Genomic DNA, 13858 nt, shown 5'->3' with positions numbered 1-13858 from the left:
CATTGTTTTCAACCATTTGATTGTTTATAATCATCTCCACCCCTCCGGCCCCCCTCCCCCCTTTTTTTCTTAAAATTTTATCATTATTATTATTATCAATTTCTTTTTTATTATCTCCCCTCCCCCTTTATTCATCTATTTTAAGTATCTGTTTATTTTTCTTCATTTATTTATTTACCATTGATTTTTATTTTATTTTTTTATTATTGTTATCATTTATCGTTATATATATATATATATATATATATATATATATGTGTGTGTGTGTGTGTGTGTGTGTGTGTGTGTGTGTGTGTGTGTGTGAAACTAAACAGGAATCAACATGATTCTGTAGATTTAATATTGATGGAACCTTAAAACATAACTAATAACAATTGGGAAGCACAGTAAAACACAAAGAATCGTTTCACAGAATAGACGTTTCTTACAGCAGTGATAAACAGTTTGAATATTCCATGCTCTTTAATCACGATCTTCACACACACACACACACGCGCGCGGGCACTGACTGTCTAGAAACACTTGTGTATGGGAAGGAAAATTAAACAGAATTGCACACACACACACACACACACACACACTAACTTCTAGAAACACTTGTGTAGGGGACAAAAAATTAAACAGAACTGCACACACACACACACACACACACACACACACACACTAACTTCTAGAAACACTTGTGTAGGGGACAAAAAATTAAACAGAACTGCACACACACACACACACACACACACACACACACACACAAACCAAATCACCATGAATCAATCCAACCGCAAACATTTGGAACAAAAGGAATCACCGAATAAATACAATGCATGTACTTGGAGAAGCAAGTGCGGTAGACTGCCAAAAGTATGGAACCAGAAAGAGAACACCAATTATTCGCACCCTCCACGTAAAACGGGGCACATTTTCTTACACGTTTTATTAAAATCACATTACATTATGCATTTTCTCACGCGTTAGATTCAAACTGCAGTGCATAAAACATTTTCTCACACGTTTGCTTACAAACCATAGCACATCAAACGTGTTCTTACAAGTTTGATTCAAAATCAATGCATAAACATTTTCGCATATGTTTGATTCAAAACCACAGCACAAACATTTTCATACATGTTTGATATAAAACCACAGCACAAACATTTTCTCGCACGTTTGATTCAAAACCCCAGCCCATCAAACATTTTCTCACATGCAGCATCCTCAATTTCTTGTTTTCTGATTATGTAACCTATGCTCGTTGTAGCATCTGTCTCCCACAGGAGAGTAAAACACTGTGTCATTTTTGTGGTGTGTGTGTGTGTGTGTGTGTGTGTGTGTGTGTGTGTTTGTTTTTTTTGTCCATCTTTCTCAGAGCTTCCTTCTTTCTCCCAGCTCTCCACCTTCTCCAGTCAACAATCAAAAGCCACAATCAAGACACATATCAATTTTATGACCCAAACATCAGTCATCCGGATGAGGTCCCCTGTGTACCATGCACTTAGCGCATGTAAAAGAACCCGCGGCATCAAGAGAAATGTTCCTAACAAAATGTGAAGAAAAATCCACTTTGAAAGTAAAACAAAATACATTTGCAGACAAAATGAGTTTAAAAGAAAAGGACGGTGTAGTGACATGCTCTCCCTGGGGACAGGAGTCCGCACTTCACACACAGAAATCTGTTGTGATCAAAACAACAACAACGAATGATTAAATAAAGAAATTAATTCATATATATATATATAAACTACCACTACTACTGCTGCTCCCAATTTTGATAATAATAATCTTATTCTTATTCTTTTTCGTTGCAACTTCCACGTTCACTTATACATACACGAGTGAGATCTTACGTGTATGACCGTTTTTACCCCGCCATGTCGGCAACCATACTCCGCTTTCGGGGGTATACTACTACTACTACTACTACTACTACTACTACTAATAATAATAATAATAATAATAATGGTAATGAATGAGAAAATCAAATACACTTTCCTCACTCTCACATGACCCCCACCATTTGCCATAAGCACCCCCCACCCCCACCATCACCCCCCAACCCAACCCCCTTTAGCCCTCCCTCTCCTATTGCTAAGGATCAATCGGAGTCAAAAAGCGCTCGTTGGCCCAAGAGGTCTCGGTCTGCGATCGCATCTTCTCTATGTGGTGGTCCTCACCCTCGCTGTTCCAGTGGAAGCTGTGGAAGCCCCTGGCCTTGAAGCTGAAGTAAGTGGCGATGAGGTCGTCGTAGCGGGAGCGGGGCGGGGCGTCAGTGAAGAGGTGCCACTCGATGAGGACCTGGGGGATGGAGGGCAGCAGGCCGTCAGACAGGATGGCGTCCATCGCGTCCCACTCGCTGCCCTCTATGTCGATCTTCAGCAGGGTCAGTGAGCCCTGTCACAACCAGCAACACAGTTCACGGACCTGATGCCGATGGACCTCTGTGTGTGTGTGTGTGTGTGTGTGTGTGTGTGTGTGTGTGTGTGTGTGTAGTTATTTTGTTAGCTAATTAGCTGGTTAGTTAGTTAGTTAGTCAGCACAACACGAAAGTGAATGAAAACAAGTGCAAGTAACAACTAAACTATTCTTCGGTATTTATACTAAATGTGTAAATATATATATTTTGAAATTCTAGAAAAAGGGAGAATGAAAATTCGGGGACGCTATAAATCCTTCAATCACAGCCACTGGGGGCCATTGAAATCCTCTCCGTGGGACACTCAGTTGTCTGCCTGGTACGACAGCAGTTTCGTCCCCTGTCTCCTGACACATCCCGGTTTTGACAATAAACTGTCACCCCCATGGCAAGTGAGTCAGAAACACGAATCAACTGCTGAGTATTCTTCTCCATCACAGCGGGAAAAATCACAATCCACTGACTTCCCAATGCTGTCACTGAAGGATGAAGCAAACAATAGGAATAAAACAGAAAAATACACCGTCAGAAAATAATGGAAACCAAAGGAACACATCGTGAACAATTATCTTTGCACTTTATGCCAGGGGACAGGACCAAGGATGCAAGGGAGACCACACATGTGTGTTGAGCGTGAGCGCGCTGTATGTGTGTGTATGTGTGTGTGTGTGTGTGTGTGTGAAAGAGAGAGAAAAAATAAAACAAAACAAAATATATCTTAATATAATAAACGCTAAAGCTTATAAAACACAAACAAATGGGTAAATAAAATAAATAAATAACTCTATAAAGAGGAGCAGCATTCATTAATAAATTTTCCTAATCTTGTTTGTTTTTATACATATCTGTCAACATCAACTGACGAAGAATATTTCCTGTGTTATTCGAGTTTTGAATATCTTTTATAAACTGTTCTCTTTAAGGCTATGTACCATAATGATAAAGAAGGCGGATTTCGTCTTCCAATATTTTACAATTGCTACATAATCTGTCTTCTTGTGGAATATCTATATATCTTCCCTTTTCAATTTTTAGGTCAAGTGCGCTTATCCTGAGTTTTGTTAAAGCTTGTCTGTGATTTGTATCTGATAAGTTCAAAAGGTAGATTTCAGTTTTGTAATCTGCTTCAATCTTACAGTAAAATTAAGATTGGTGTTTTTTCTCTTTTATCTTACCAGTATTTAATATATTCATTTTCTATTTTTTGAGATGACACCCATTTTAGTTTATGTACGCTGAACGTGAATTGTAATCAACGCCTATGATCAAGACCTATGATTTCCAGTATCTTTCTAACAAACATTAACCACAAAGATGCTGCATTTTTTACCCTTTTTTGCTGGTACATGCATGAATCTATACATTCTTCTGATGAGAGAAGTTTCTGATAAATGAATTATGTGAATCCAATATGTAATAGATTTAAATTGGCATACCGTTTTGAACTCACTGGGAATCTGCCTAATTCATCTTATACAGGAAGCGCCACAGATTTCATGTGTACTACAAGTATTTGCTTACAGATTTTGATCTGCAATTTTTCATGTGGAAACATGCAGACGTCATAAAGTTGCGCTGATTTGAAAGAATCACCGGTTTGATTTGGCAATGCAACCATACCTTCGCCCCATAAGTTGATACAGACGTTATCAAAGTATCGTACAGCTTAGATATGTTGTTGTTGGAACATAGATTTTTTTCCATATTCAGAAGCTGTCGCCAACCTGCGGGTGTCCAAGTTGTTTCATGATAGAAGACAAACGCCGCATGGGCCAGGTGGTGTTGGTCTTGACGTATCCGTCAAGGCGTGGCACAAAGGTGTCCGTGTCCCTGCCGGCCAGACCCAGCCGTCTGAAGAAGACCCGGTCAGCGTGCTGGTGGTCAGACACGTTCATGCTGAAAGAAAACAAACCACATAGTGAACACGGCACTGAACAAACAAAACACGGTGAACATGGCACTGAAGAAACAAAACATGGTGAACACAGCAATGAACAAACAAAACACGGTGAACACGGCACTGAACAAACAAAACACGGTGAACACGGCACTGAACAAACAAAACACAGTGAACACAACAATGAACAAACAAAACACGGTGAACACGGCACTGAACAAACAAAACACGGTGAACACGGCACTAAACAAAACACGGTGAACACGGCACTAAACAAAACACGGTGAACACGGCACTAAACAAAACACGGTGAACACGCCACTGAACAAACAAAACACGGTGAACACAGCAACTGAACAAACAACAGTGAAGATGGCACTGAACAAACAAAACACGGTGAACACGGCACTGAACAAACAAAACACGGTGAACACGCCACTGAACAAACAAAACACGGTGAACACGGCAACTGAACAAACAACAGTGAAGATGGCACTGAACAAACAAAACACGGTGAACACAGCACTGAACAAACAAAACACAGTGAACACAACAATGAACAAACAAAACACGGTGAACACGGCACTGAACAAACAAAACACGGTGAACACGGCACTAAACAAAACACGGTGAACACGGCACTGAACAAACAAAACACGGTGAACACGGCACTGAACAAACAAAACACAGTGAACACAACAATGAACAAACAAAACACGGTGAACACGGCACTGAACAAACAAAACACGGTGAACACGGCACTAAACAAAACACGGTGAACACGGCACTGAACAAACAAAACACGGTGAACACGGCACTGAACAAACACAGTGAAGATGGCACTGAACAAACAAAACACGGTGAACACAGCAATGAACAAACAAAACACGGTGAACACGGCACTGAACAAACAAAACACAGTGAAGATGGCACTGAACAAACAAAACACGGTGAACACAGCACTGAACAAACAAAACACGGTGAACACGGCACTGAACAAACAAAACACGGTGAACACGGCACTGAACAAACAAAACACGGTGAATATAGCACTGAACAAACAAACAAAACACAGTGAACATGGCACTGAACAAACAAAATACGGTGAACACGGCACTGAACAAACAAAACACGGTGAACATAGCACTGAACAAACAAACAAAACACGGTGAACACGGCACTGAACAAACAAAACACGGTGAACACGGCACTGAACAAACAAAACACGGTGAACACGGCACTGAACAAACAAAACACGGTGAACATAGCACTGAACAAACAAACAAAACACGGTGAACACGGCACTGAACAAACAAAGAAAACGCAGTGAACACGGCACTGAACAAACCAAAAAAAAGGTGAACACAGCACTGAACAAACAAAACACGGTGAACACAGCACTGAACAAACAAAACACGGTGAACACAGCACTGAACAAACAAAAACAAACAAAACACGGTGAACACGGCACTGAACAAACAAACAAAACACGGTGAACACAGCACTGAACAAACAAAACACAGTGAACATGGCACTGAACAAACAAACAAAACACGGTGAACACAGCACTGAACAAACAAAAACAAACAAAACACGGTGAACACGGCACTGAACAGATAAAACATGGTGAACACGGCACTGAACAAACAAAACACAGTGAACGTAGCACTGAACAAACAAACAAAACACAGTGAACACAGCACTGAACAAATAAAACATGGTGAACACGGCACTGAACAAATAAAACATGGTGAACACAGCACTGAACAAACAAAACACAGTGAACGTAGCACTGAACAAACAAACAAAACACAGTGAACACAGCACTGAACAAATAAAACATGGTGAACATAGCACTGAACAAACAAAACACGGTGAACACAGCACTGAACAAACAAAACACGGTGAACACGGCACTGAACAAACAAAACACAGTGAACGTAGCACTGAACAAACAAACAAAACACGGTGAACACGGCACTGAACAAACAAAGAAAACGCAGTGAACACGGCACTGAACAAATAAAACATGGTGAACACAGCAATGAACAAACAAAACACGGTGAACACGGCACAGAACAAACAAAACACGGTGAACACGGCACTGAACAAATAAAACATGGTGAACACAGCAATGAACAAACAAAACACGGTGAACACGGCACTGAACAAACAAAACACGGTGAACACGGCACTGAACAAACAAAACATGGTGAACACAGCACTGAACAAACAAAACATGGTGAACACGGCACTGAACAAATAAAACATGGTGAACACGGCACTGAACAAACAAAACACGGTGAACACGGCACTGAACAAATAAAACACGGTGAACACGGCACTGAACAAACAAAATACGGTGAACACGGCACTGAACAAACAAAACACGGTGAACACAGCAATGAACAAACAAAACACAGTGAACACAGCAATGAACAAACAAAACACGGTGAACACAGCACTGAACAAACAAAACACAGTGAACACAGCACTGAACAAACAAAACATGGTGAACACAGCACTGAACAAACAAAACACGGTGAACACGGCACTGAACAAACAAAACACGGTGAACACGGCACTGAACAAACAAAACACGGTGAACACAGCACTGAACAAACAAACAAAACACGGTGAACACAGCACTGAACAAACAAAACATGGTGAACACAGCACTGAACAAACAAACAAAACACGGTGAACACGGCACTGAACAGATAAAACATGGTGAACACGGCACTGAACAAACAAAACACAGTGAACGTAGCACTGAACAAACAAACAAAACACAGTGAACACAGCACTGAACAAATAAAACATGGTGAACACGGCACTGAACAAATAAAACATGGTGAACACAGCACTGAACAAACAAAACACAGTGAACGTAGCACTGAACAAACAAACAAAACACGGTGAACACGGCACTGAACAAACAAACAAAACACGGTGAACACGGCACTGAACAAATAAAACATGGTGAACACAGCAATGAACAAACAAAACACGGTGAACACGGCACAGAACAAACAAAACACGGTGAACACGGCACTGAACAAATAAAACATGGTGAACACAGCAATGAACAAACAAAACACGGTGAACACGGCACTGAACAAACAAAACACGGTGAACACGGCACTGAACAAACAAAACATGGTGAACACAGCACTGAACAAACAAAACATGGTGAACACGGCACTGAACAAACAAAACACAGTGAACACAGCAATGAACAAACGGTGAACACGGCACTGAACAAACAAAACACGGTGAACACGGCACTGAACAAACAAAACACGGTGAACACAGCAATGAACAAACAAAACACAGTGAACACAGCAATGAACAAACAAAACACGGTGAACACAGCACTGAACAAACAAAACACGGTGAACACAGCACTGAACAAACAAAACACGGTGAACACAGCAATGAACAAACAAAACACGGTGAACACGGCACTGAACAAACAAAACATGGTGAACACAGCACTGAACAAACAAACAAAACACGGTGAACACGGCACTGAACAAACAAACAAAACACGGTGAACACGGCACTGAACAAACAAACAAAATATGGTGAACATAGCACTGAACAAACAAAACACGGTGAACATAGCACTGAACAAACAAAACACGGTGAACATGGCACTGAACAAACAAAACATGGTGAACACGGCAACTGTACAAACAAACAAAACACGGTGAACATGGCACTGAACTAACAAAACATGGTGAACATAGCACTGAACAAACAAAACATGGTGAACACGGCAACTGTACAAACAAACAAATCACGGTGAACACGGCACTGAACAAACAAACAAAACACAGTGAACACGGCACTGAACAAACCAACAAAAAAGGTGAACACAGCACTGAACAAACAAAACTTGGTGAACATGGCACTGAACAAACAAAACTTGGTGAACATGGCACTGAACAAACAAAACACGGTGAACATGGCACTGAACAAACAAAACACGGTGAAGATGGCACTGAACAAACAACAAAAAAAACACGGTGAACATGGCACTGAACAAACAAAACACGGTGAACATGCACTGAACAAACAAAACACAGTGAACATGACACTGACAAACAAACAAAACACGGTGAACAGGCACTGAACAAACAAAACCGGTGAACACGGCACTGAACAACAAACAAACACGGTGAACACGGCACTGTACAAACAAACAAAACACGGTGAACAACGGCACTGAAAACAAACAAAACATGGTGAACGACACTGAACAAGCAAACAAAAGACGAGAGAAAAGATGGTATATTTATAATGTGACGAAACATAAGATGATGACGATGGTGAACGACAAGACAACTTAACAAAACAAAACAACGGAACAACAACACAAATAAAATAATAATAATAATAATGATAATGACATCTATGACTACAGGTCGATATTTTCACTATGGCATGAAGTCATTCATGAGGACCAGTTCAAATGCAACGTGTTGTCATGCTATCTATTGTTTCTACTGTCTAAATGGTTTCTCTTTATGCAATGTAATAACACAAATAAATTGCAAACTGAACAAACAAAAACAAACAAAACACGGTGAACACAGCACTGAACAAACAAAACACGGTGAACACAGCACTGAACAAACAAAAACAAACAAAACACGGTGAACACGGCACTGAACAGATAAAACATGGTGAACACGGCACTGAACAAACAAAACACAGTGAACGTAGCACTGAACAAACAAACAAAACACAGTGAACACAGCACTGAACAAATAAAACATGGTGAACACGCCACTGAACAAATAAAACATGGTGAACACGGCACTGAACAAACAAAACACGGTGAACACGGCACTGAACAAAAACAAAAAACAAAAAAAACACGGTGAACACAATACTGAACAAACAAACAAAACACAGTGAACACGGCACTGTACAAACAAAACATGGTGAACACAGCACTGAACAAACAAAACACAGTGAACACGGCACTGAACAAACAAAACATGGTGAACACGGCACTGAACAAACAAAACATGGTGAACATGGCACTGAACAAACAAAACACAGTGAACATGGCACTGAACAAACAAAACACGGTGAACACGGCACTGAACAAACAAAACATGGTGAACATGGCACTGAACAAACAAAACACAGTGAACATGGCACTGAACAAACAAAACACGGTGAACACGGCACTGAACAAACAAAACATGGTGAACACGGCACTGAACAAACAAAACATGGTGAGCATGGCACTGAACAAACAAAACACAGTGAACATGGCACTGAACAAACAAAACACGGTGAACACGGCACTGAACAAACAAAACATGGTGAACACGGCACTGAACAAACAAACAAAACACGGTGAACATGGCACTGAACAAACAAAACACAGTGAACACGGCACTGAACAAACAAACAAAACACGGTGAACACGGCACTGAACAAACAAACAAAACACGGTGAACACGGCACTGAATAAACAAACAAAACATGGTGAGCATGACTCTGAACAAGCAAACAAAACATGGTGAGCATGACACTGAACAAACAAACAAAACATGGTGAGCATGACACTGAACAAGCAAACAAAAGACGAGAGAAAAGAATGGTATAATTTATTAATCTGGTGACGTATCAACAGTAATGATGATGATGGTGAAGACGACAAGGACAACTTCAACAACAACAACAACAACAACAATAATAATAATAATAATAATAATAATAATCATAATGATAATGTACCTATCTATGACATTACCTAGGTCGATATTTTCCACATAATATGCATATTAACGTCCATTGCATGCTGGGACCAGTTTCTAATGCAACAGTGTTGTCTGCTATTTCTATTGTTTTCTACTGTTCGCTAAATGTGTTTCTCTTTTTCTATGCAATGTAATAAAATCAAATAAATTTTCAAATGAACAATAACAATACTAATAAATGGAAAAACGGGCATGTTCCACAGAACTGGCGAGAAGCTGATATAGTGCCCATTGACAAGAAGGGCAAGGACCGAACAAAAGCAGACAGTTACCTTCCCATCAGCCTTACCAGTTGTGTTGGAAAGCTCATGGAGTGAATGATCAACACATGACTGGAATGGCACCTGGAGAAGAATACTATCATCACTCCAGAGCAGGCAGGCTTCAGGCACCACCGTTCCACTAGGGACCAGGTGACCTACATTGCCCAGAAGATATAGGATGGCTTTCAATACAAACAGCATACTATGGCGATGTGGACAGACATGAAAACGGCTTTTGACAAGGTGTAGGAAAAATGAGCGGTGTGACTTGCTCTTTGTATCAATGGAACGTCCAGTGCCTGAACAACAGGAAAGCCCATGCGAATGGAGCGTGCAGTCGTAAGGAAACACTGAGAGAAGTGCCGCAACCTTGTTCATGATTTTCATCAACGACATCATCAGAGATCTGCCACGCAAAATTTATGGAGTCATACATGCTGACGATATTGGTGCTCGGAGGAACACCTCACAACAGCTAACTACAGACTGCACCAGGCGCTGAACGTTCTTGAAGGCTGGACAAAACAATGGCTTGTGAAGATAAACACAAAATGACCACCCACACTGTCTTCAGCCTCTAAGTAAAAGAACAGAAGGCCGCGGTGCATTTATAAACAGGAAAACAAAGGCATACAACTCGCAGTGTTGTCTGTCTTTTATGTAAGAACCATAGTTATTGTCATTGTTGTATAATATTTCTCCCTCTTTACCACATTTCGATTTTTGGTGATGATTCAGTGTAGAAAGTTACATTCACAATTAGCGGCAGTACCTATGTACATCAAGTGATATATCGAGGTAAAGCAGTGGGAAGCGAGGAAATTTATCCTTCACACTATACTCACATCCCCAGAATATCACCCTATTTCTACCCAGCCAATCACTGAAAAGACCCTTGTGTCTTTGATTTAGTTTCAGCCAGTCACAAAGAATGTCATTAATTAAAATGTATTTCATTTTCGCAAATCACAATGAAGACTCTCATGTCATTTATATCATACCCAGTCAGGGAAGTCCGTCATGTCATAATTCATCTGACTGTTTACAACAAACCAGTTTTCCCCCTCCCCCGCCCCGTGTCATTTACTTACACCTAGCCACTTACATTGAACACTTTCATGGCAACTATTTTTTACCAATCACAATGAAGACTCTCAACGTCAATTACTTTTACCCAGCCAATCACAATGAAGACACTTATGTTACTTACTTACACCCAGCCAATCACAACGAAGTCCCTCCTACCAGTTACTTACACCCAGCCAATCACAACGAAGTCCCTCCTATCAGTTATTTACACCCTGCCAATCACAACGAAGTCCCTCCTGTCAGTTATTTACACCCTGCCAATCACAACGAAGTCCCTCCTGTCAGTTATTTACACCCTGCCAATCACAACGAAGTCCCTCCTATCAGTTATTTACACCCTGCCAATCACAACGAAGTCCCTCCTGTCAGTTATTTACACCCTGCCAATCACAACGAAGTCCCTCCTGTCAGTTATATACACCCAGCCAATCACAATGATGTCCATAGTGTCATTTATCTATACACAGTCAATTTCTTTGGAGACCCTCATGGTATTTATTTCTAACCAGTGTGGTGGGTGTAACTAAAGTATATGAGGGTCAGCACCGTGATTGACTGGGTAAAACAATACCAGTGAATGTCTTTGTAATTTCCAACTGGTTCAACATGGAAGTATTGTATTGTACTGTACTGTAGTGGAGTGGAGTGTATAGAGTAGTGCAGTGCAGTGTAGTGTAGAAAAATGTAGTGTAGTGTCATGATGCGTGTGTGCACCCGCGTGCGCGCTCGTGTATGTGTGTGTGTGCGTGTTTGTCTGTGTATGTGTGTTTGTCTATATGTGTGTGTGAACACTAATTACTGAACACTGAAATGTTTAATTCATTAGCTGAAGAGCTCTGGTGACATAGTAGGTACTAATCAGAACAAAATGGTGCAATTTGTTTTAATGGAACAGAAAGAAAAAAAAAACAGAATTGAAACAACATAAACTAATAACAGATTTGCGATTTGTGTGTGTGTGTGTGTGTGTGTGTGTGTGTGTGTGTGTGTGTGAGAGAGAGAGAGAGAGAGATGGGGGGGCACACAGCACGCCCACCATGGTGCACATACAGTTACCTGGGGTCAAAAGAATACACCGTGCAGCCATAGTCAGCCATGGCGTCATCAAAACTGAAGTCAAAGTCAATCCTGAAAAAGAATAGTTTTCTCATCTTTCAATCAAGGTGGCAATAAGTGACCAGAGACACCCCTGACAGGTAACACATTACCAGTCACAATAACAGGAGCAAAACCAACAGCAACGTAACGCCACACAACAGAAACACGATAAGGGAACAGCCAGAATATTAAGTACAATACTACTTCTACAGACACTGCTGCTGCTGCTTCTACAGCTAGTATCCGTGCGATCACTATTGCTGCTACTGATACTGTTACCACTACTGTTGTTGCTATTGCTACTGCTACAGCTGCTGCTGCTACTACTACTGCTGCTGTTGTTTCTACTGCCATCACTAGCAGTTCAAATGATGATGCCGACATTATTTTCTTGAAAATCACCACCAAAACAACTGTCCATATTTTCACCTCTATTTAAACAGAACTTCAAAATGAACATATGCCAACTTTTTGTTTTCAATGAAAGCAAATGACCCAAATTAGCTTGCAAATTGTCAGAAAACAGGCACTGGCCCGAAGGAATACACAAAGCAGGACACAGCACACGATGCGATACATTACAATGTGTGTGTGTGTGTGTGTGTGTGTGTGTGTGTGTGTGTGTGTGTGTGTGTGTGTGTGTTTGTGTGTACACAACTTCTCATACTGATATGCACATGTATGTGTCCTAAATTCTGCTGCATCTGTGTTTGTGTATGATTTTCGATTTATGTTTGTACCTTTTATGCCGTACCCCCCCCCCCCCCCCCCACCTCCCCCCAATATTCCTTGTGACCCCAGTACACTTGGTAATAAAAACATATTCTATTCTATTCTATACCAGTCAGTACAATATAATACACTGCATCTTTAATCATCCAAATGGAAATTGAATTGTGCATCCACCGGGTCGTCACTCTCACCACAGTCTCTCAGCCCATAACCCAACGCACACAAAACGTGGCAAAGATTGAATCGAATGATAAAATAGATATACCATGCTCCCGGAATTTAGGTTGCTAAAACTGGACATTACCGCAACTCTGCACATATATAAAGCTAAACACACACCAGCAAGAATACAACACAGCGGCTTTGTTCACCCCCCACCCCCCTTTTCGATACAATAAGAGCAAGGAAGTTATAAAATGGCATGTATTTTAAAGGGCCATAAGAGGAAAGCTGCACGGACCCAAAGGAGTAGACCACACAGTTTTGTGCCGGCAGCAGCCCCAGATCAAAGCAGACGATGCGGTTCCCCATTGACCTGCTGTCACGGCAGTCATAACCGATTTGCCGCATGTCACTGCAACATACATAA

General features: G+C 40.9%; 1 protein-coding gene across 2 annotated transcripts in view; it reads right to left on the bottom strand.

The window, feature by feature from the left end:
• Window positions 1-2072: 2072 nt before the first annotated feature.
• Window positions 2073-13858, bottom strand: part of LOC143285714 (uncharacterized) — a 32189-nt gene continuing 20403 nt past the window's right edge. For both annotated transcript variants that reach the window (XM_076593118.1, XM_076593119.1), the window contains exons 4-7: window positions 13730-13843; window positions 12496-12567; window positions 4132-4303; window positions 2073-2385 (exon numbers count right to left, since the gene is read on the bottom strand). In XM_076593118.1, coding sequence (XP_076449233.1) covers window positions 2083-2385; window positions 4132-4303; window positions 12496-12567; window positions 13730-13843 — 661 coding nt within the window. In that variant the 3' untranslated portion in view covers window positions 2073-2082. The remainder of the gene's footprint in view (window positions 2386-4131; window positions 4304-12495; window positions 12568-13729; window positions 13844-13858) is intronic.

The sequence above is a fragment of the Babylonia areolata genome, chromosome 9 (genome assembly GCF_041734735.1).
Source record: "Babylonia areolata isolate BAREFJ2019XMU chromosome 9, ASM4173473v1, whole genome shotgun sequence".
Taxonomy (NCBI): Eukaryota; Metazoa; Mollusca; class Gastropoda; order Neogastropoda; family Buccinidae; genus Babylonia; species Babylonia areolata.
This window is presented reverse-complemented; position numbering and strand designations above follow the sequence as displayed.